Source organism: Anser brachyrhynchus, assembly GCF_964034855.1.
Source record: "Anser brachyrhynchus genome assembly, chromosome: 1".
Taxonomy (NCBI): Eukaryota; Metazoa; Chordata; class Aves; order Anseriformes; family Anatidae; genus Anser; species Anser brachyrhynchus.
The window spans coordinates 135,060,556-135,086,613 of NC_137694.1; the positions used below are offsets into that span (position 1 = coordinate 135,060,556).

At 35.0% G+C, this 26,058-nt stretch overlaps 1 protein-coding gene across 7 annotated transcripts in view; it reads left to right on the forward strand.

The window, feature by feature from the left end:
• The window catches only part of ANOS1 (anosmin 1), a 144,375-nt gene that overhangs the window by 28,549 nt on the left and 89,768 nt on the right, over nucleotides 1-26,058 (forward strand). For 4 of the 7 annotated variants that reach the window (XM_080577130.1, XM_080577131.1, XM_080577137.1 and 1 more), the window contains exon 3: nucleotides 1,097-1,180. The exons of the other annotated variants lie outside the window; for them this stretch is intronic. In XM_080577130.1, coding sequence (XP_080433256.1) covers nucleotides 1,097-1,180 — 84 coding nt within the window. The remainder of the gene's footprint in view (nucleotides 1-1,096; nucleotides 1,181-26,058) is intronic. 7 annotated transcript variants of the gene reach the window in all.

Here is a 26,058-nt window from a genome sequence, read left to right on the forward strand (position 1 = left end):
CATGATATTTAATCTGAAAGATTTTTCAATGGTTTGTGCCTGTCTAACAAGGAACAAGTCATACAGAAAAAGTTGTCCAGCAAAAGCTGGACAGTAAGGCAGAGATTATATGAACATCTCTCTGAGTCACTCCCAAGTTCATAGAATCCACGTAAAATGGATGAAAGGGTATTATTTTAAGGGTTACCTATATTATATTAGTCTCTTAAAATCAGTGTGTGAATGATACAAATTAGTCTTATTTTATAACTTATTTTTATAACTTATAATTTATTTTATAATGTAATGAATCTTTAAGTTTTAAATTACTTAAGGTAGCATGACTATGAAGTATATGTTATGTTTTCTTTCTGAGAAAGGTAGTACATTTTGCTTAAGTAAGCAGCTTTGCCTTCTTGAAAAAAAGAAATATAAACTTAGTCAAAATGTTAGCAGAACTGAACATTAGCAGAACTAAGGAAAATATGCTTAAGGTAAGATTTGATCTTGCGTGTTCTGCAATGCAAAATAAAACAAATGTGTTACATAACTGAAACTTTCAAAGACATGTAGAAGATGGAGTTAACCTAAAAATGCAAATTCCTTTCACTGCTGCTCAGCACGTCAGTGAGAAGATTTTATGTGATTGTGATTTTGCTAAATATCTCAGATGATGTTTTTTTAAAGGATTCTCACAGTGTCCAACCTTATTTTGTCCTGGTGGAGTTTAGCGACACAGTTTTTAAGGTGATTTCTGGTAAGGTGCAGGTGACAGCAGACATGCAGTTATTTTGGCATCAGAGGGACTCTGAAACACAGAAGCACTGTTTGCTTGCACAAGTATTTGCATGTAGCTGATACAATACTAAAAGATGATGTAGTTAATTTAGTAACTTTTCAATGATTTTGTTCTTTCATGAAAATATTTTTAAGATAGAAAAGGCACAGTGTAATCCATCTTTTTACTTGTAACATAACCAAACACATTTTTTTTAGAAATTTTTTTTTCATTCCAAGGACAAATGATATAGCCTGTAAAAGCAGAATTCCTGGACAAAAATTATAATCGTAAAACATCCAGTAGAAGGCTTTTCCATGTGTTTTTTCCTCATTGCAGGCACCTTTGATATGTGTTTTGGCTTCAGTTTGTCTAGACCTGAACTGGCAAAAAGCGGTTCCAAATCTTTCTCCATTATTCTTTGTGAGTAAGACCAGACTGTCATACAATTCTTTGGAAATTTTGTGGACACACTTATGTACATAGAATAACTGGGAAAAATATTGGAATATTTGCATACTATACAAATGATTTTTTTGTCATGGAATTCTGTGGTCTTTATTTTTAAGGACACTTCCGGAGTAGCAGATTGCTGTTCATAAGGTATTATTCAAGTTCATTTTGTCAGTGAAGTACCTCTAAAGTTATTTCAAGCAATTATATCATTGCCTTCTAATATAAGTGTAGTCAACAACCATTAGTTTGAAAATGAATACCTTTGAGAGCTACTAATTCAAAGAGATGCAAATCTAATGAACTAAAATGGTTGTTGCTCTCACAGGAACAGCTGTAGATTGCTACCTACATCCCAACAGGCTATTTATTTTTGTTATTTTAATGGAGCAAGTCACAAAAGCGTGACTTTGAGCACCAAAATATGCACCAATGATTTTATATGTAATTTAATTTAATAAGATCTCTCCAGTGGTCTATTTTACAAGGTAAAACTCAAGAGAGCACTTGAACGCATGCCCTCTTTTGACGTTAGATGGGTAATTTCAATATGCTAAATATATTCTTTTATAATTAGGACTGTTATATGTTCATTAAATAAATTGCCATTTTTGGTTGCAGTAGTTGATTTATTCCCTGTCATCATGCAGTCCTGCATCTTTGCTTGTACAGACTTAAGTGGAAGACTGAGGGCTTTCTTGGGATCTTACCAATTGCCCAGTTGGCTTCTACTGCAAATATGAGTATTGAGGTAAACATGAAGACTGTAGACTTGGCCTTTACACTGTAGTGAGTGAAGTTTGTCATGAACTTATTTAGAAATAAATTTGAAATCATAGTTATTTTGTCTAACTTTGTTTGCAGTTCTATTGTTTTGTTTGATCATATGGCCTTCATATTACTGCATAGTTTTGTCTTTCTCTGTTTTCATGTTTTACTCTTTTTTATTCTGATCACTCATCTCACTGCAACTTTACGGTGGGTGTTTGGTTTTCTTTTTTTTTTTTTTAAATCACACATGGTCATGTGGTCTCAAATGACTGAGTTGTGTTTTTTGTTTGTTTTTCTAGAAGTTGTATGGAAAAAATATGTATATTTTTAAAGTCCTTTAGTTACGGTATATACAAACAAAAAATACACTTTGGTGTTGAAGTTTATTTTAAGGTTTACACATTTTTCTACAGCTTTATCTGGAAGGAAAGTGCTTGGTATGGTTGGTTAGAATTAAAATAGTGCTTGAGAATTATTATATATACAGACTAATGTATTGTATATGACAAACATCCACGTGTTCTGTTTGTACGTTGATAAATCAGTACGTTGATTAGTCCAGTAATCATCAGGTCCTGAAACAGTTTTTTTTGTTTGTTTGTTTGTTTTAATCTCTTAGTAACTAATCTAATAACAAATATTTTAAGCATGAAGGTCAGTCTTGAAAACTTAATGTGCCTTTTTTTTTTTCCCTGTGAATATCAGAGCTTTTGGATTGCTATTGCAATAGCAATAGCAATCCAATTGCAATAGCAATAGCAATCCAAAATCTGAGGTTCCATTCAGATGTGATAATGAATACTGAAATTTATGATTTTTTTATACTTCACTTTGTTCACTGGTAGATTACTAGCAGCCTGTCAGATTTGCTGAATATTGTGAACATGGGCTTATTAGCAACATCATTAGAAACTGGAGCTGCAAAGTGGAAAGACTGAGGGAAAGCAAAATGGACTCGTTTGGGCCGGGCTCGATATGTCTTTACACACATTCATTGGATCAGGATCTATATTTCAGTCATCTCCACTCATTTCTGGGTACCACATGGATAAAAAGCTTGTTTAGGAAGAGAACGAGACAAGTAGACATGCCTTTCTTTTCTTTCACATGCACAACTGGATAAAAATCCAGCCAGCAGCTAGTTTGGCAGAGAAATGCAAAGCTGATCAGAAGCTCTGTTAAGTCTAGTGTCTGGTCAGGTGAAGCCAGCTAAAACTGGAATCTGGTAGGTTAATATACCTATGCAAATTGGACTTGATTGTTGCATTATAGCAGAATGCTTAAGTTTCATATTGCAATTAAAAATATTTTCATGGCTGTTATCACAAAAAAAAAAACCACAACCAAACAACAAAGCAAAAATAAGTAAAATAATATTTTGACATGGATTACCTGTGATATAGAAATAAAACCTACTTTGGTCTTGTTCCTCCTTTCTCCCTCCTATTAGCCATATTTTCTCTGATATCTCATTAACATGATAATCTATTCTCTTATTTCATTTTAAAGAATTCAAACTTGCTTCCAACACAGCTATTCAATTAAATTTGATACAATTTGCAACCCTCAGTTGTACTGGAAAAGTTTCCTCTAATTGACAGCATTCGGAAAAAACTTTTTAAAATTTTTTTATTTCTGGGCTTAATGGCAGCCACTGGAGAGAAAAAGGTAGGACAGTTCAGTGTTTGAAATCCCATTGGCTGAATATGCAGAGTGTCTGAAATAGAATAAAACAGTCTGCAAGGACAATTCAAATACTGCAAGGATAACAATTTTGCACTGGAGGCTTGCTCTTTTTGTACAAAATCAATAAACTCTTTTATGTTGTGTTTTGAGTTCCCCCACTGACTTCACATTTGCTGTTGAATTTAACCTTCAAATCTTTACATAATTCTCGTTTTAAAATTTTCTTTTCCTTAACCTTTCTTTTGAAAATCTTTATGTGGTCTTTTGTACCTTCTCTCCACTAGTGTCACTGTTTTGTGTGCCTATCTACCCATTTCTTACAGATCTATCAAAGAATCAACCTGTTTAGGTTGGAATGGACTCTTGAGATTTTCTAGTGCAACCTCCCTGCTCAAGAAGTGTCAGCTAAAGCCAGTTGTTCAGTCCAGCCGGGTTGTGAGCATCTCCGCAGACAGACCACAACCTCTTGGCAGTCTGTTCCTGTACTTGACCACTCTCACAACGTTATTATTTTTTTCTTATGTTCAGATTGTATTTTGTGTTTTTTAACTTGTGCCCATTGCCTCTTGTCTGGTCAGTGGGCACTACTGAGAAAAGTGGCTATGTCTTCTTCGTTCAACCCCATTACATATTTTTACCCACAGATAATATCCCCTCAGGCCTTCATTTTTTTTCCAGCTCTCTCAGCCTCTCTGCTTATGGTGCATCCAGTTCCTTAATCATATTGTGGCCCTGTTTTCTTCTTTCTTACTTCTGCTTTCTAAGCCCCAAATGACTCCTGCCTGCTGTCATTCACAAGACTCCTTCCTGTGCTTAAATCCCAATATATTCTGTCATTTTATTAAAATGACAGTGAGTATTGCTAAACTATACGCAATCACTGTTACTGTTCTGTCCTTGCTAGTCTGCTTTTACATTCTGAGCTCCATAAGCACAGAGGCCATTCTTCTCAAGTGCTTGGAAGTGCTGAGCACATAACAGGTGCTTCCCTATAAAAACAGCAATGAGTCAAACGCTGGTGAGAATAACATGAAATGACAAAGTGTTCTACATTGATGCTGGTTTAGTGAAAAATGTATTTTGGCCCGGGGTGGGGTGGGGGCAGAATGACCGGGAAAGGCATATTAAAAGACTTTGTGAAGTAGAGATTTTTTATTATTATTTTTTTACAGTTCCTTACAAAAGTTTTTTTTTATTATTATTATTTTTTTAAGCAACTGAAAGTCAAAAGACCAGCAGGCATAATTTAAAGCTGCATGTGCAGTGGCATTTACAAGGGCTGTAGATAAATGGGGATCATCATAATGCTCTGTGAATTGCAATACAGTTTTCTTGTTCCCAGCAGTCAAGGCAGTGGTCCCTGATTGATTGATTCTGCAGGAAGGCTGAAAGGCTATTTTTGAGTTTTCAGGACTGAGAGGAAAATGTGAAAATAAAGATAAATAAGTTTACAAATGCTGCAGCAAAATAAATATACTCTTTCAAAAAGACAACCTTGATCTCTTTTTAGAATAAGGCACACTCCTGAACCCAGTCTGTGAGCAATTGTTCCAGGCTTCCAACTGAGCTCTTTCCAAAGATAATGCAGGTGGAAAGATGAGTTAATGGTTTAAACAATTAGAGATTTGATGCACTCTTCCATCTGTCAAAGCCCACTGAAATGAAAGCTTGCAGTTTTAATTTGTGCCTCCAGCATCTAACTCAGCCTGAAATGGTGTCAGTGATTTGCCCTGCCCACAGTACTGTCATTCTTATGGTAAGCATTCCGTGCACACATGCTGGGAGACTTTTATCAAACATATTAGTGTGCATTTGAGAGATCATTAGCCTGAAGTAGCTGGAACATTCCAGGTTTCTGAGCCTGGAAACTCACATCTCTGCTGGAAAGTATGTTGAGCCACTCTTATTTACACAAGAAAGCTACAGCAAGATAGGGATAGCTGTAAAGTTTAAGAGGAGTAGTGGTTCTTGGTATTGTCAGTCAATCATGATTTAAGTACTAGCCATGAGAGGTGAGATAATAGCTGTTTTGATTTTTGGAAAAAGAAAAAAAAAATAATGAAAATTTCCATCTTGATCTGTTAGACAGTATTTTTCTTTCATCTGCTAAAAGATAAAGTAAAACCATTTAATAGAAACAGAGTTCACAGGAATTGCTCAGATCGTTGGTGTACTGAACAGATAAAATAATCCTAAGCAGATATGAATTAAGAAGGCAGTTGTTTTGCCTATTCCTTGCATTCCTGTGGATGATTTGATTTTTTTATTATATTCATCCATAGAAAGGTAGAGGGGGCTGAGAGAACAATAGTGGTTGGATGATTAAAGCTAAAGTAGTGAAGAAATAGTTCAACTGAAGTTTCTGGACATTTTTGTTTGTGGAAATAGAAGAAAGCTTTGTGATTCAGTGTTTATGTTTATACAAACACATTAGTGTATAAATGTGCTGTGATGATAGGAATCCCTTTGTTCTTTAAGGGTCTTGAAAACTGACAAATGAACAGAGTTAAAATCCAAAGAATGCTTACAGTACTTTGTAATCCTCTGATGTATTGCTCTATATTTGTAAATATTAAACTTTATTTTTTAAGTATCAAAAAAGCAGTTTTTTAAGTATCAAAAAAAATGGGGTGTTAAAAATAAATAAAGGAAGTTTATATTCTTCACAATTGCCATGCTGAATCAATCAAGTTGGTCATCTTTCCATTCTCATACGCTGTTACCAAGTAGACAGGTAAACTTGCAGGTGTAGAATAACTTGCTGTTAGAAAAACTTACTTAACCCCTATTTCTTATTGTTGGGTGGTACTATGAAACATAGAGGACATGTCCTTTCCTAGACACTAGTTTTGTTTTCTCAGCTTTTACTGTTCATTTTTCACTGTTTGTTCAACTTACACTATTTTTGTCTTGAAGAGTAGATCTCTGGGACTCATGGAAGGTGTTGTGTTGGCCTTCACTCTGAATGGTTCTTTCGATAAGTTTCTGTCAGTATGACAAATGGTTAGAATCTAGTTCTTTTCATTTTTCTTCTGGCAAAAGCTAATCACCACCGCTGGAACCCTTACAATAGGTAGGGTGTAAAGGATCATGCTGGTTGTCTGTCGCTGAACAGCAGTTTTTCATTGATTTGGAATTCTGCTGAGTTTCTCATTGAGTTTCTCAATGGGTTTCTCATTGGTCTTCATCATGGTTACACAGAGAAGGATGGCAGTTTTGGAGCTTGCTTTTCTGGCTAGTTGTATCTGGTCCACTTGCTAATGTAGGTAAGCAAGTCTGTTTATTATGTTGTTTGAAATCTGAACTATAGAATACTGAGAAAGATGAGCCAATGCTGTGCATAACCTGCCAAAGATTAAGCAGCCTTCTTTCATGGAGAAAGGATACAAAATTGTCGTTAGCAGCTGAATTGTGCCAACACTGGCTTTGAGGATAATAGCATAGGAGTCTCAACTCTGATCTCAAAAATGCAGGTGTTGGCTTTAGACCTTAGTCTTCATACTCTATACTAAATACAAAAATGCACTTCAGCTAAGGAGAGAGATGTGTGCTTGGGCACGCGCACACACACACACATACACGACAGATATTTATTGAGTCTGGCATTCTGAAGCACTAAATGCTTTAACTTAGCTGTTTCTGCTTCAGTGAACTCTGTTCAGAATCCAGGGATATTCAGACTGCGGAACCCTTTGTTTAGAGGTATTTGAGCACAAAAATAATCCCTTCCTAGAAACTTTTGAAATAGCAACTGAGCTATGCAGCCTAATCAACTGTAAATCTTTGCCATCTAGCAAGCAGTTGATTAAGTAACATCTAGCAGAAGGCCAATCATCACTGGAGCAACACTGGTCAGACAGTAAAGACAGACAGTACTACTGAGACTAAGACAAATGAGCAGTAAATCTGCTTTAAAGCAAGCAACAGATTTTTGTTATATCCCTTTATATCTTTAGAGTTTTCCCAGGTCTCTCACCACCCAGTTTGCTCAAACATTGTACATATTTTTTCCTCATCTTTCAATAATTTTGCAGTTGGTATGCAAAGGCAAATATGTAACATACAACTGTATTTGAGATTTTGATTTCCCAAATACAATTTTAGTTCCTTAAGCTCAGCTGCATGAATGCCACTCTGGAATTTTAATAGCTCACATAAGTCAGAGAATCTGTACAAAATTTATAACTTTGCAGTTGAGATAAGAATCTTAATTTTGTCTTATTAAATTACATTTCATTAACGTAATTAATTCCTGATGCAAAACTGGCTGTAATAGTCTGTTTAAATGTATGTTCCTTTTCTCTTCTTGTGGGAGACAACTGCAGAGTTAGATCAAATATAGCTCTAGTTAAGTGACAAAGACAAAATGTACTTGTGTTGACCTGTAATGTAGTAATAAAATATATTCAAGCAACTGTAAAGGGACAGAGCCTGAAAACCATGCATGTCTCCATCTTAAACTTGACTTTGAAAGCAGTTTTGCTTGAATAGACGTAGGGCCTTATGCAAAACCCACTGGGGTAAGGAATACTGACTTTAAACAATCTTTATATCCATCAATAAGGCAAGATTGTGTTTTTTCAAGTGACTAACCTTGGAGTTCCTCCATTACCATAATATTGCAGGAGATATAAAAATGTGTTTAGCTGGTTGAGGATACTGTGCTGAGAGGAAGCCAACTGTCTTTGAGGCACACAGCCAAGGAGGTAAGAGCCCTTACAACTCATGCATTGAGTTGTAAGGAGTGCATTGAAATAGAAGTGGGAACTATGACTGTTTTCCACTTTTGAGTTCCTGCATATAATTGGGAAGCTGTCTGAACACAGAAGCATAGTCTGTCTTGAAACAGAACTTGAAGGTTATATTTTGTACACTCAGTGTGATATTTAATCAGGCATTAAAGAGTTAAGTGCCTTTTAACACTGTGTGTCTATTACAATAACTTTCTATACTCAGCAAACAAAAATGTTTCTGAGAGGATACGGTGTCAAAGAGCTGTTCTTGTGCCATAGATGTTAAGCAGATCTCCTCACTGATTTTCACTGGAGATTTCTGCCTAAAATCTGTTCAGGTTATAGTGTCAGGTTAATTGATCAGAAAGGTTTCATTTTTTTTGTCAGTTCTTCTGTAATAATCATGCTTATTCTGTGAATTACAAATATACAATTTGATTTTTGTTGAATCAAATGTTTTTAGCTATTTCAATAGCCTGAAGAATTTAAACACACAGAGGCAGCATAGAACTATATAGACAGAAATCCCCAGAAGTGAGATGCTGACAGAAAGCAGCCGCAGGAGAACGCTTAGGCTTGTTTTACAATACTGTAACCTTTCTGAAGTTATATATGTATCTGAATAAGGTATAGAGGCTACTATGTGCAGTCTAATTTAAAATTGGTTTGCACCCTCATTTTATATAAGGTGAAGAATTACACAACCTATAAACTAAAAGTGAAAATCATATCCACATTTCTTTAATAATGATACATATATTTAATATTCATGGGAAATATGAAGACGTATTTGGGGCTCATTTTCAACATAAGAAGTTCCTCATGCAGGACTAGCAGCAGGATGCACTATATGGAAATGAAAGAAGACAAAGGATAACTATTCAGCCCTGTACCATTTGGGTACTGGTACATATAGGCATAAAAGGGATTTACTTTTTCTGGAAGGTGTTTTCAGCTTTTGAGTTTAGCAATGAAAAATTTCCATAATGAATTCTGGAAAGGGATTTTTGCTCTGGAGTATAAACCAGTAATCTTGGAGTTATGAACAAAGGTATTTACTCTAGAATAACTGATGTTCTGGCTTTAAGATGTAAAACCTATGGACTCCACCAAATGTCAGAGTTTGCAGCCTCTGATTTTGGATAAGGAAAACAGGTGTCTATGTTTTTCTCTCAGAGAGGCGATGTTGTTGTTGTATGGCTATATATGAATAAATCCAAAATATATTAAATACCCACAATGAATTAAGGCTTGAGCAGGAAAATAAAAATAAAAATCAGTTACAGCACTTGGGATTTGAACTGATCCTTTGAGGATACTAGCAATTTTCCAGAGTTGGGAATCCAGAATAATTTTTTAAAGAAATTTCTTATTAGGAATGAAATATCTCCTATTTTATGATTTATGTGAAACCTTTATCTAAGTTGTAACTGAATTTTGAACTCATTTGGGATAGAAATACATTTATTTGCTCTACATAAATATGAACATCCTTTTAGCCCTTGGAAACATGGCTAACGACCAAGATGCTGCATAAAGTTTTTATTTTAGCATTGCTTATACCTTGTGCCCACTTGGATCAGATTTTATCATCAAGTGGATTCTGATGTGCTGTTCTTTGTAATTCTTTCAGTTTGGCCTGAGAATACCATTCAGAGAGGCTGGTTTGTGCAGCCCTTGTTAGGAGGAGTACTAACCATGCTTGCTTCTGGGTGGCATGAGTGCTCAGGGGAGGTATGGTCAGACCCAGCAGGCAGAGATCAGTCTGGCTACACTTGTTAATTTTTGTTTGGATCTGGACCATATTGCTGAGTGATATCTGAGGGTCTCATTACTCACTCACTGGGTGGCAGGAATAATGGACTATGAGCATGGGAGGGAGTCAGAGTTTTCTGGGTGAGATTTTTGTAAGTTTAGGTTTTGCTGCCATAAAGAAGCACTGAGCCAGTAAGAGCTGACAAGTAACTATTTTAATCAATGACAACATTACCAAACCTGTCTTGGAAGATCATCAGCTCAACAAATACTTCCTAAAGAACTGTTGATGTCTCAGAGAAAACCTCCAACAGCTTTCTACTGGAGATCTGTTCTGCCCATATATTGTTTAGGGTTCTACTTTCCTACTATTGTTTATCATTGAAGGTATCTGCATGGCAGAAGTACTGTGTTTCTTTAGGGTTCATCTGTTTCTGCTACATTATTTGCTCATCCAAAGTCATCTTTCACTTAGTATCATCATGTATAACTCCTACGAAAATTGCGATCTACTTTTTTTTGGTGGGGTCATGATACAGAAAAGAATCACCCTTTAATTGCTCATTTTCTTCAAAAGATGAATTAAATCTTTCAGTTTCATAACTGAATATTTTAAAATTAATCTATAGTTATATAATACATTTGAATAACAAATTAGGTATTTAAAAAAAGAAGAGATAACTGGTTGGTTTCTTTCTGGCCTTGTTTTCTGCTTTTAATTTTTGCCCTACCCTTAAATAAACTGAAACCAGGAGAACTAAAATAATGGAATTTTATTGTGTGGAAAGATTATTATTATTATTTTTGTTGTTAAAGGATAATAGTGGTGTATAAAATCACAATATTCATTCAAATTAATATCTGGCTTTAAGGGAAATCATCTGATTTTCATGTTTCCCAGATTTAATAAGGTCTTTAAAGTATTGCAGAAAGAATAATTTAATTCCTTAAATGGCAAGTAAGTAGGTCATCAGGATCTTCATGGAAAGGCTTATTTGTCCTTGCTATTCCTGAGTTCACCATTCTGCAAATTCATTTTATAATACACTTGAAAGTAGTTATTGGTAAGGAAGTAGGTATATCTATATGTGGTCTTTTTTGAAGATGTCATTTTAATTGTTATTCAGGTGACATTGACAGTAAAATAGATTTGCAAATACTATTCATATTCATTAATGTTTTTAATCGCTAAAACAAGAAGACTGAATGAAACAGAAATTCAGCTCTTCTTATTCCCCCTTTTTACTGTTCAAATAGTAGTAAGATTGTCAGCTGTGATACTGATTTAGTTTGCATTATTAAAGCGTATAACATGCTTATTGGCTACTTAAACTTGTACTTTTGGCAGATTATACCAAAACATTTAAGACATTTATGGTATTCTATAAAAGTAATGGTGAGAGGACAGCATGGCAGTGAAGGGGCAGTGAACAGGCAGCATCTTAGTGTAGGCAGATCACATGCACATCTATGCAGAAAACACAATCTTCCATTTGTTAGAAAATGAGCTACAGCTTTTCTTTACTAAATTTACCTTTTATTCAAAAAAATAAGTTGTTCACCATGGAATGAAAAAAAAAAAAGGAAAGAAATTATATCACAATAATTGGAAGGGTTTTTTTTCCTCCCCGAGTTGTCATGGTTTTCTGAGTAGATCAGTGCAATTCAAGCAGATGCTTGTGTGGCAAGTGTGCTTTGTGTTTGCACAGAAACTTGCTTGCTTGATCCTTTGGTTCAGAGTGACATTGTAAGTGCATTACAGTTTTTTTCTTTTTTTTTCCCTGGGAAAAGGTTGAAATACCTCAGTACAGTTCTACTTTTTATTGTAGTTTTATCAAATAGTGAATTTAGGAGAAAGCTCTTGAATATGTTTTATAGTGCTGTCATAGAAAGCTAGTGCATTTTTTCTTTATTACTAACATTTGTTAGGTGATGACAGGTTATCAAACAGTACAGAGCTGTTTAACACCTTTGAAGAAGACAATAAAGAGAATAGTGACACTTGCTTAACAAGAAACACAACGTGTTTTGGGAAATCTGTCGTTGAGAAGACAGGCCTGTAAAGATGTCAGGCCTATTTTGACCTTTCTGCCCCTTGTTTGTGTTCTACTGTTTCAGCTTTGCAAATGACTCCACATTTGGTACTTGACTTGAAAGTAAACATCATATAACCTGGAAGCGATATGAATATGTTTGAGGAATGTAGGCAAAAAATAGTTTTTGTAATGTTTGCAATTGCATTTCAAAACACTGACTACACTTTCTGTTTATGGCTCCAGAATATTATTAAAGAAAGTCAAAATATTTTTCCTATTTAAATAAATTATATATATAGTTATTTTGGGGTGGTCTGTCAAAGTGGTTAATGTCCAAGTACTACTGATGCGTAGTACTGTGTGCCTACAGTAATCCAAGCTCCTCTGTAATGATGTATGACATGCAGTGTGCATGCTCTGTGCTATATTTTATCAACATTTGGCTAGCATGATATTCTGACCTTGTCTGATTGGTGATCTCATTTACTGTGAATGTTGCAAGAACAGTAAACAAAGCCTGGAAGAGTTGTCAATCTGCCAAGTTATATTGTTCTGTATCTTTTCAAGACAATGCTGCAAAAATTTATCTGTCTTGACACCTTAGTCTCTTGTATTAAGAAAGCCTTAACCAACTTCTCTTTAGTTTGATGGCCTACCATCTAAAAATGCCACATCGTATAAAGAGAACAGGTGGAAAGGCTTTTAAGAAAAAGCCTCAGGGTGATGGAATAAGTTAGAAAAAAATAGCAGTAACTGAAATGTGTAAGAGATTCTGAAATTGATGAGATTGCATGTTAAGAAGAGTGTATGAAACATTTAAAAAACACTTCTGTCTTATAATTTATAAACTACTATGAATAAAACTGTGTAAATATGTTGTAGAAATATATTCAGTATGAGCATACTTTTTTCTTGCATGGATCCAGCAGCCATTTACAAATGTTAGTGAGTGCAGTAATCCTGTAACAGTTTTGTTTTATTGTGTTTTCCTTTCTCCTTCTCCTTTCACTCCCTCAAGAAATCTATAAAAGAGAAATGTTCCACTCTGTTTGAACTGTAGGAGGGTTTTGCGTCTCACTCCTTAGGCACTCTGGAAAATCTGAACCTAAATCTGTGCATAATTTACTTTAAATTGAATATTGAACTTTTTAAATTGGATTATTTAAATTTGCTTCATTTTAGAGTTTTATGTATGAAAGATAAGCACAGGATATAGAATTCACATCTTGATAATGTGGCTGTACTTCAGTCTAATTGCTTAAGCTAGATTTTGTAACTACTTTTGCTTTTAATGGGAAGCTGTTGTTGACAGTATGCATATTGAATAGGTATTTATAAACAATGAGAATTTCAAAAGTGAAGGAAGTATATAACGAAGTGGCTGCCAGAGTAAAAGTGTGATTATAGCGTAGTTTTACTGGGATTTGGGTGTAAGGTCTCCATAATTTATTTATAAGAAAGTTAATCATCTTCTAGTTGAACAGTTAAACACTGAGGACATCTCTTTTTTGCATCGTCTTGTGCCTCAGCCAATTGACAGAAGATAAGCTTCTGTACCCATCCCTCCCAGCACTTTCAAAGCACAGTGAAGCTTATTATAAATGAATGACTCATACACAGGGTGGAACAAATGCACCATTGGTAGCCTACAGAGATAATAACACTGACCTCCGGTCATTTTACAAGAGAACTCTCTCGTGTAGGTCGACTTCCCACTGCTTTAAACCCAACCAAAATAGGCTATTCATGGGGAAATGGATTGACAGATTAGAGATTTATATGCACAAATATAGGCATTAGCAGCCTGGTCTCTGCACTTCAGGACATGAGAGGTAGTTTGAATGATCTGGCCACTAAAACCAATGGGACATTTTTCTGTAAAGAAGTGGGTTTGTAAACTTCCTTCGGACTTGCTGAAATATGTAGGGCAAACATAAAGGTTCAGTCTTGAAGTGTGTGTTTATGCAAGACTCCCAGTAATGTGAAGATGTTCACAAATAAGGCTAATGATAGCACTGCTGTCTCATAGTTGATGTTGGGTATAACTGAAAGAAGATAAAACTTTGAGTTCTAAGTCAACATAAGCTTAAATATGTGTTGCTTGTTTTCTCCCTTTTAATATATGTGTACACACAAAATGAGTAAGCAAGAATACATAATTTTGTAAAATTACAGATTTTAACATTTGTCAAATACTATCTATTTTACGATGATCTTGAGATATGAAATTTAAGCTTTAAAATATGGAAATGATAAACACACTAGTTCAAATTTTTACCAGACAAAGTATCAAGTGTGTCATATATCTTCATCTTCCAGCTATAAAGTATTAATGTTCATGTAACACAGTTTGTCAGTAGATCTGGTCTACCCAGTGTGTAGTAGGAAGAAATTTAATTTGTGCCTGATTGCAGAAAGAAATGTGTTCTTCTGCCTATTTTAACAAAAGGTTATATTGAGAGGAATAATTTCAAAGCAGATGACAAATTACTGAAAAGACATTTTTATTGTAGAATAGCATTCTCTCACTGAGGAAAGAAAAACAAAGAAAGAGCAAGAGAGAGGAGGGAGAGGGGGGAGAAACTTTCCCCCTTGCATTCCCTAACACTAATTTAAGGAAAAACACATGAAGGACAATTTTTTTGTTTTTTTCTCTTCTTTCAATTTCCTTTAAAGGATGAGAATCTTAACAGGATCTTTTTTTTTTTTCTCGGCCCCTTAATACAGAACTCTATGACGTGCAGTCCGATCTAACAAAAAGGTTGTTTTTTTTTTAAATTATTGTTCCAATTATGTTCTACCTGCAGAAAGCAGACAAATACATCACTAATAGTTGATTTATAGAGAATGAAATAGTAGAAATGTGTTGGAAATTTATGTGAAAGAAAATCACAAAATTACAAATGGGAGCTTCAATCCATGTATAGCAGCCTCACTCTCTTTGTGTGTGATATAAGACTTTCTGACTAGATCTTATAATGTAAGATACTGTGATATATTTTCAAGATGTTAATTATCTTAAGCTGTTTGGATATCATCATCTTCTACTGAAAGCACTGAACATGCTCCTTGTTGTTTAACTGTTCCTACACTGTGAACCTTTTCATTTTCTTATTAACTGAGAAAATCATTCTTGTTGATTAGAAATACACTACGTACCTATATATCTCTACACATTTGAAAATAGTTTTTATTCTCACAGAAGCAAATGAATTGATGCTAGCAATGACATTCAATTACCTGGCTCACGAGGCTTTTTTGAGATCTGAATCCAGAGATCTTTACTTGGTCACTCCACCCACAAGACAAATACAGCATAGGAACTTCCAGGGGCTTTTCTTACTTTGTACCCAGACAAAACTTCATTGAAGATCAAGACAGTGCAGTGATACAAGGTCTTTATCCAGCAATAACTGCCTTCAAGTGGAAGAATTTGCAATTGGGCTGCAGCCTTACAGTGATTTTCTGTTTGGAAGTTGCAGGAGGTAGCTGAGAAAAAAGCACACAGATTCATTCTTCGCAACTGGCTAATGATGGAGGTTTTCAATAAATCACATTGGGTAGGGAATGTCAATTTTTATATGTAATTCATATTTTCATAGTTGTGTTTTCACATATCTGGGATTTTAAAAAATAACACAAAGAAGAAACTTCTATCTGGGGAAGGTAGAACATTTTTACTTATTTTTATTTCTGCTGCATTATTTATGTAAAACAGCATCTGCCTATATAGAAATGCATAATTCTCAAATATGCTCATTTCTCTTTCTTTTTAAATTTCACTTGCTTAAACTCTGTTTTTAAAGGGCTGTGTGCTTGAAAAGCCTTTTGATTCAATTATGTGGATTAGGCTTAACCTTTGTAATGACTTTTGCTAGCGTTTACAAGATTGTGCCTTTGTTAGAGGGAGTTGGCATGAAAAGGCAGAAAAGAAGCGCAGACATATGGCATCTTCTGTTTCCAGATGTCCTGCACATCTTCTCACCTCAGCTTTTAGCTTCCATCCTGAAACATGATTTCCTTGGGAGAGCTTATCTGGCTTCCCTTGGATGCAGTGGTCCATTCATATAAGTTCATTCACATCCTTCACTCCATAAAGAAAGAATTTCTTTGAAAGCTGAGTTTTACATGGATCTAAATGCAGTTTGAACATTTTACATCCAAATCTATTATTGGTTTTGCTGCTTCACAAAATCTTACTTTTACATATGCAGGAAACATAGGCTGTGCCATCCTGAGAAAACTGTGGTTTGACACAGATGCTGAAATGTGTTTGGGACTGCTGTCTGTCTTTGAACTTCTGAAATGGTGAAGATGAGCTGTTCTTGGTGAATACTCTAGTTCCTGTGGCCTTTTTGTCTGTTTGTTTCTTTTTTATGCTTGACATCCAATTATATTGAGAGACAGTTATCCTGATTTTCATTTTGTTTGCAGTACGTATTTTTATAAAGTATGGCTAGGCAAGCTTAGGTTTGAAAGGGTTGCTCTTGAACATAATCAGTCTTCCAAAATATTAATGGCCATCAGGATATTTTGAGAGACTTCTTTTTATTAGGCATTTAAAAAGAGACTGTTCAGTGAGAAGTTCTAATGGAAAAATAGAAAGCTGTTAAATGACATTGGTAATCATCCATCATAAGTATTTCCACTTGGGCCCCAATTTAGAGGCACTTGTATATGCTTTATTTATTATGTTTTTCAGATAAAATCTAGTTCCCAAGGAAATCAGTGTAATTTTGTTCTTAAGTGTCAGCGTGCTAAGGAACATCACTGATATTACTAGAACTGGGAGTACTGTTAAGGAAGAGAGTGTAATTCTGAAGCTGAACAGTGGTGCCCTACTTAATGACAGTTTATGCGGTTTGAGGATTTGCTTTTGCTTGTTGATGCAGAAATCTTTACAGATGATTACAGCCTGAGTTCCTAGAGCCTACAGAGTGCTATCTACAAGAATGTCTAAATAAAATGTCTATTTGCTTCTACTGTAAACTCTGTCTTATTGAAGGATTTTGTCTGTCCAAAATACTGGGACTATACTAAACTTCATGCCAATATTTATACTATGGATTAAATCTCTATTAGTGACTGATATGTCTAGTTAGACTGAAATTACAAATAATAATAATAATAGAATACTAAAATCCCAATGTTTCCTTGTCTTTTTGTTCAGTAGCTAGTTCACATCCAAAAGATCATGCTCAAGTAGTGCTCAAGCATACTCACACTGAAGCATACCTACAGCATGCACTTGACCAACCCTGAAAATGCAGCAGTCATGTAGATTGTTATGATAGTATCATTTAATTTGTCTCTAGTGGATTTTTTATTCAGAAGGCTATGGTGAAATAAGTACTCTGTGAAGGCTGAGCATAATGGTAATTGCCTTAGTACTACGGTGCAGTCATCAGTTGTATCATGGGAAAGTTGTCAGGCCACAAACTTTTCTTACAGAGCTTTTGTGCATATAGCTATATTGCATCCTGATGTAACCAGAACATGAGTCTCCTGCTGTAATATGAATGAATATATAACTGCACCCTTCTCTCTGCACATAGGTATAGATCCTGAGCAACCTGCTTTAGCGGACTCTGCTTTGAACAGAGTGGGTTGGACTAGCTGATCTCCAGAGTTCACTTCCAACTTCAGCTATTCTGTAATATTGATAAAGATATCATCACGAAGTGATACAACCAGAAAAAATAAGACCACTGCTTTGCTTGTAATATGTGCATCCTTGGGACAATGCGTTTCTTACCAGCCAAACCAGGTGTTTTAAGATGTAAAATTGAAAAGGGAGATATGAAACATGAAACATAAAAGGAAGAGTTGGCAGATACTGTCTTCATTATCCAACATAAAATTGTCAATTTCCTTTGAAATGCAGATTTTGTTTAAAAGGGGGAAGAGAAAAGCAGCAGCATTCAATTCACATTCAGGTTGATGTGAATTTTTTTTTTTTTTTCAAGGATCAGATAAATTGTCTTGGAGGAGGGGTGTGTGCTAATTTTAGGCTTGCACAGGCTGTCTCTTGAGCTGCAAGAAAGTATCATTGCTTAATTTTAGCAGTCTTCATTGCTGAGGAGTATTGGAGCTAGTGCTGATGGTTATTTGGTCACTTTATAGGTGCAGCTGACTTTATTCTAAAGGAGGATACTGCTTGTACTTTTTGTGTTATGCGCAATTATGAGAGGAGTACCACAAAAATAATATATTGTGCCAAAATGAGTTGTGATAATTGACATCAACTGACACCAAATAGATTATGCCAGTGTTTAATTTGGGACATTAGTTAAGAGGGTTAAATAGTTTCTTTTTTTTGTTGTTTTGTTTTACATTCGCTTTTATTGATGGACAGAGTGGGAAGTGATGCTGCTCTGAGTTATTGGATGAGAAATGAATGCCCCTTTTCTTCTCTCCTTTAGAGCTGGTAACTTACCTTCATCCTCTCTGCTCTTATTTTTTCTGAAGTTTATTTGATTGGGCTTTCTCACTGTGAGCATTCATTTATCCATAGTTCAGAGTTTAGATCAGTGTGTTGCTAAGTTCTCTGTTTGCTTCTATTTGACAAGTGGATAATACTTCCACAAGAGTATTTTTTTTGGTTTTTGATGTGTCATGGGTTCTCTGCACACCTAATGATCTGAATCACTCTGGTGAATTACATTGAGCACACGTGTGTGTGTGTGTGTACACATGTATGTGTATGTATGTACACTGCTGTAACTAGTACTTAGATGATGACAGGTTTGAAGTGGCTCTTTGGATCCTGTCCAGGGAATCACTGTCTCATTTATGCTGATTCCCATTTTCCAGTGCACCTGAAACTTTCCTGATCTTATTAATACAGAATAAAATGCAATTGTAGGATAACCTGCTGTATTTTTCCTTTGTCATTTTGATGAGTGTAGATTTTCATAATAGAAAAAACAACAACAACAACAAAACAACAACAACAAAAAAAACCAACAAAAAACAACAAAACAACAAAAAAAAACACTGTGGCTGAAGTCATGCTAATAAATAAGCACAAATTAAAGACACAATACATATGTTTCCTTTAAGCTGGGCTACAGATTCTGATTTGTGTACTACACTTTTTTTTTTTTTTTCTGGTTCTTATAGTACCACTGAAGAGATTATTGTCCCCAGTTGTTTATCACTTCTTCCCTCTCAGCAGTATCCCTGCGATTACTGCTTCCCCACTCTGCTAATCCAGCAAGCACATGATAGCCTGCTTCAGTCAAAACAAGTTAAACTGGACAGATTTATATTTTTTTTTGCTAGCCAGCCTCATTTTGACAGAAGAAAAATCACAGACTAACCTGTGTGAGGAAATCTTAGGGTTCGATATTCTTAGATGTAAAGGGAGTACAAAAGAAGACAGAGGTGGGATACAGGGATTGTCACAACAAAATATGAACAGGGTTCTTAAGGCTTGGGGAACTCATGCTGTCATCCGAGGATAGAAAGGGATTTTAAATGGTTAATTGCTTATGGATGAAAGTAACTCAAGCAAAAATAAGATTATTTTGATTTATCTGGACTTGAGAAACACATGGTCTTATTGTAGATATACTTTAAGGAGTCTTAGCAAATTCTGTGTCCTCTCACTTCTCTAACTTCCCCATCTGTAAAATAAAATTGTATTTACCTCTCATGTAGTTTATTGGAAGTAGTTTTTCAGCATTAGTAAAGTGCATAGATATCACTAGAACCATTCTTGTACTAAAAATAATTCTATTCTATAAGTTTGGCATTGCATACATGGATTTATCTAAGAATTGAAATGCTTATTGGAAAGAAAAATATAATAATATTTGAAATGAAAATTCTACACTTCTCCTATGGCTGTCTTGGTAGAATTACATATTTCAGTGAATATAGGAAATATTTGCTGCCCAATGTCTTTGTGGGGTTTCTGCACCTATTTAAAAAGTATGATGATTTTATGTAAATCAACAATGATGGATGGGGAAGAAAGAAATATGAAATACAAGTGCATAACATATTAGCAGAATAGCAACCAAGGCAGCTTGTGAAGAGGGGAGGCTTGCTTTCCTATGAAATTTTAGTTCTACTTTGATATCACTTTTTATTCAGCTAAGAACAGGATAGGGATTTTATTTTAATTTAATTTTATTTTTTTAGGATACATCATATTCCTTTTAAAATCTAAAACTTTAGGTACAGACTACCAAATAAAACAAGTGACAGCAATTTATAATAGACATGGAGAGGGAATAGAGTTAATGTTTTGTGGATACAATATTAGAAAGGAAAAAAAAATTAAAAACACAGGTCAAGAAACTATATGATCCTCAATTTGTATAATGAGATACTGGGATAACTTATTAGACAGACATGCAGACATAGAATTATCGACTCTTTTAGGTTAGAAAAACCTTCAAGATCACCAAGTCCAACCATCAACATGACCTACTGAATCCCATCATTAAACCATGTCCCCTTTGTGCCACATCCACATGTCTCTTAAATACCTTCGGGGGGGGGACTCCACCACTTCCCTGGACAGCTCATTCAAATGCTTGACCATCCTCTTCAAGAAGAAATTAATGTCCGATATAAACCTCCCCTGGCACAACTTAAGGCTGTTTCCTCACATCCTTGTCACCTGAGAAAAAAGACCAATACCCTTCCCTCTGCACCTTCCTTTCAGGTAGTTGTAGAGAGTGATGAGGTCTCCCACCAGCATCCTTTGCTCCATACTAAACAACCTCAGATCCCCCCGCCTCTCCTTATTTGTCTTGTTTTCTAATCCTTTCACCAGCTTTGTTGCTCTTCTCTGCACCCGCTGGAGGAACTCAATATCCTTCTTGTAGTGAGGGGCTCCAAAATGTACACAGTACTCGAGGTTCAGTCTCACTGGTGCTGCGTACAGGGGGACAATCACTTCCCTAGTCCTGCTGGCCACACTATCCCTGATGCAAGTCAGGATGCCATTGACCTTCTTGGCTCCCAGGGCACACTACTGGATCCTGTGGGGTTCCTGGTCACTAGGGTGCTTGGATAATGCCACTGAATTCAATAATCATCTTTATGCCATCTAATCTCAGTACAACAAAGGAAGAGTTGTGTTACGTAACACATCAATGAAAAGGGACTCATATGCTCTATCATAGAAATCATAAACCCTTTTCACAGGTTGATCTACTTATAACTATGTGTCGTCTACACTTATTTGTGCTAAACAGGAAAATTATTATACTAGGAAAATTATTATACTGTAATAGTACAGATGGCTTTGACAAATTGAAAGCTTTATTGGGATATCTTTGGAATAATTGATGTCTCATAATGTATGTGTTCCTTTTGTCTATGCTTACGTTTTGGACTAATTCTGTTCTTTTTCATTTCTTTTGTATGATAACTGATACCGTGATAAGTTGATAAGTGTGAAATAATTGTGCCATACTTTGGCTCTCTATTTTCAGCATAAATAAATATTCATAGATAAAGAGCTTGATTCTTCTTGTATGTCAGAAATGTCTCCAATTGATTTTTCTAAATTAGAGTCCTCCAAAGATACTAATGGTTGATGAAATATTTTAACTTTATTAATATATACTGGTCTGCCATGAACATGTACTTTGTTGGTCTTAGTAAACTTCTACATGGTTAGGCATAGAAAATAAACTGTTAACCATGTACTGGTGTAATGTCCTGTAATAGGATTTGGTGTGATGGAGCCTGAAAATGATGAGTAAATAATTGTTCTGCATAGTGTTTTATCTATTCCTTGAACCTCTATTTAATTCTCAGCTATCTTACTTGGCACAATTTGGTCTTTCCAGAAATGTTCAGAAGTTATTATACAGAGTGTTAGCATTGCCCAGGTGGGTTAGCGTGCAGCATCATGAAATGTTTGTCCTGAAGAAAAAAAGAAAGAAGGGGAGACATGAATTCTAGATTCCTTAGTCAACAGAATTAATAAACATAAATTAATACTGGCAAATTTTAATGTGAGGTTTTATCAACTAAGGAGGATAAACTCTGACATGTGTCCTTTTCTGAAGTCTCTTGTGAGGGGCAGATAGCCAGTATAAGGGAGGTAGAGCAACCAAATCCCACATCAGCTCTCAGTTTGGCACATGGAAAAATCAACACTGTTCCTGATATGACCTTCAAAGCACCATAGCCACAAAAAGCTTCTCAAAAAGCTTCAGAAACACCTAGTTAATGCATTCATCTGTCACACAAGTATTTCTTCATGTTCATTTGCAGAATCAAACATAAAAACTCATGTCTCATCCGCTGCTCAACACACTTATCCTCTCCATTTCTTTGGCTAAAACAGTCATATGCTGCTGTACATCACCTCAATCATCCTAATGATGTTGGCTCAAGTTTGATGAAAGAGATGTGAAATGTTAGGAATGTGTACTATTTATTCCTGTATTGTGACCCAGAATATCAAAGATAATTTGGTTCATAGGAAATTAAATGCTTTACCTTTCTTTATTCTATGAAACTAAAATTTTAATACTGTATCATCTTGCTCTTCAACATTTTTGTCAGTTTCAGTAACCTGGCTCTCATTTTATTATTTAAGTCATCTGTAAGAGACAAAAGAATAACAGGGTGAGACAAATTTAGTGTTCTGATTGAATAATTTCATACCAAACCATGTATGCCAGCTGAGCGTGGGAAACAACCACACTTAACGTTTCTATATATGCGGGGTAAAGGGATGGAGGAAGCATTTGGATAAACCCAGTGATCATACTTCTGACTTGATCTGAAAGAAGTACAGGTGTTGCTACACATTCTTTCATCTGTGAATCATTCTAATGTGTCTTACAACTACAATGAGGAAAAATTGCCATCAAAAGCCATCTGTAGCAACTCTTGTGCTTTGGGGGTTAACATGTAAGGGTGGTTACATAATGAAATAATCTACAAAGTTGCCTGCCAACTCTTTGATCTGTGGATCTTGCTTTTTTCTAGATGACATCTCTCCTAAAATCATGGTAATATGCAAAACATATTGTATGGCTCAGAAAATAAGAAGTGAAATTGTTATAAAAACTGTTGTTTCAGTCTTCACTCACAAGAGAATACATCTGATTTTTACTAAACGTGACTTCAAAATTCCTTTATGTGATTTCCCATTGTTTTTCACACAACAGGTCAAATTATCGTAACACCAGTGCCCTACCTAACAAAAATAAGCAAGATGACAAACATGAAATAAAAATACAGATGAAACCTTTGCCCATTAATGCACAAAAAAACCCACAATCAAACAAACAAAAAAATCAAACAGATGTAGCTGTGATGAAATATAGTTACAGTGTTAAGAATATCAGGGAGAAGTTCTTGCCATATCCCAAATCCCCAGTTGACAAGGATGTTACATTAATTTGTTCCCATGTCTGAGATAATGCTTGAATCTCTTTCTACGTGATCTGGAGTTTATTTGGAACACTTATACCCTTCAGAAAAGAAATATTTTTTCAGGGAAATGTGCAGAAGATAATCTCCAGTCTTCAGAATCATGTTTCCCTTGTGCAATCATTGCTTTTCTGTAAGAATATAGTCTGTCTATAGACAGACATAAGTATGTCTGTATCTAGACATACATTTTCCTTGTTGCAGCATGATTCTGTTTCCTTAAAATGTTAGATTTCCTGCACCACATACACATGTAAGAGTTAGCAAACTCTTACAACTAGCCAGATACAGTTGTAGAAGTTGGTAGCAGCATGGCACTGCAGATGTGTCAGATAAGGGCATCAAGCTGGAGGGAAAAAGGGGAAAGTGAACTTCAGGTGAGGTTTAAATTGGTGAGTGTCTCTTCTGTCATAGGAGACTTGGCAGGACTATTATTTTGTTCTCTCCCACTCCTCTGCTTCAAGGCAAATGCAAGGAAGGCATGTCCAAATCATGGGCAGACCTGATAGGGTAAATGACATTTTAAATTCTTTGAGAACTATTTCAGAAGTTTCTTCAGCATTCTGAATACCACATATTACTTTCATTATGTCTACATATTTCACACTTCCAAAGACAACCAAACAGAGGAAAAAATAAGCTGTTGTACTTGTGCTTTTCTATTTTTATAATAGAAAAGTACTGTTTGTGGTGTTTTGTTTTTTTTAAATGTTGTGACTTGTTATTTACCATAGAATCTTCATAAATTATAAATGCATGTGATTTGTGCACATTCAGTGCTAGATATAACACACAATGTTATAATTAATGAATGAATCAACCTGATTTCATCTTTATGCATCTGTTATTGGAGTAAACATATAGCAGCAGCTATACTTATAGTCTGTACATATGTACAGACAAACATTTTGAATAGAAGGCTGGTATGTTTCAAATTTATGTAAGAGATTATTTTCTTGGCATCTTTTCCTGTTTATTAAGCCATAAGGACATTACATCATTTGGAGTCAAATTAAAGAGCTGTTGTAAATATAGATTAAGGTTTCATCAGATATTAGCAATAGACCTAGTCTAAATTGAATGTCTGGGAATAATTCCAATTTGTATCAAATCATACATCCATTTTATAATGTTTCACTGAAAAATAACAGGAAACAAGAAAATGTAAACTCATAAGTTAAGTTTTCAACAGGTCTTGGAATTTTTAAGTGCCAAACATATTTTGCATGCTGAGAATCTATTGACCAAAATCCTTTTTGAATTACAAATTATTTTCAGCTTGAAAGCCTGTTGTTAAGGAAATGCAGGCTGTGAATGCTAATTTGGTTCTGTTTAAGCAATTAAGAAGTGCAGTTTGAACTGGACACATTTTCTTGGAACAATACTTATACATGTGTTAATACAACACCTATGAGCTACGCTGATAAAGTAACTATCATGTTTAACAGACGAAGTTAGTAATTGGACACAATATTTTTGAAATTGATTAAAAGCTCTAGAACAGTGGTACTGTTGCAAGGTCGTGTAGAAATTAGTCTTCCGTTTTGCAGAAAAGCTGCAGGAAAAAATATTGCTGTAAAATCTTGTACAATAATTTGGCATCTTTTTCAAAGCAATAGACCAGAACTATTACAAATTAATAAAATCACCACTTTACAGACCTTTTTTCAATAAAATGCAAACAATTGCATGCTAACTTAATTGCTATAACGTTGCTGAAGTTTAGTGAACAATTTTAAATGGTTCATGTTTTGACATTGTACTGAAAACAACTTTGGAAACAAGAATCTGCTAATTTTTGAAAAATGAGTTACATGGTAAGGAAATGGTAAAACAGAATTGCATCTTTTCTTCCAAAGGCAAGCTGTGTCACACCGTGAGCAAACAGAAACATAAAGATATTTGAACAATGTAAAACAGTTTAGAATATATTGGCAAAAAATGCAAACTTGAATAAATATTTACAAAAAATGTATTCACTCAAACCACAGATAGTAAAAAAATGTGGAAAAAAAGGCCTTTTTTGATTAAAATTCTCAGTTTTCAACTATCTGTTATTATAATGTACATGATATGATCACAGGTTATCTTTCAAGACTCAATTAAAGCAATTATAGTCCAATTGAAGACCTGCTGAAGTAAATTCAAAGGTATTGATTTCAGTTGATTTGAAGCCTTATGGGCTACATCTGATTATTATTTTCAGTTTTAGAAATCTTATTTCTTACAATAGAAATTTCAGAATGCAGTTCATTGCCCTTCCTCTGATTAGTTTTTGTTATTACTAATTTGGCTAATATTATATCTTTAGTTGTTCCACTTTAAGCTTTTGGGGAATTGATAAAGATCTGTTCATGTACATTTTTAATATCTATCAAACTGTCAGTTTCAAGAGAGGTAAGAAATATTTGTCTGTCTCCTCCAGCTTGGATTCTTAATGTTGCTGAGGAGGACT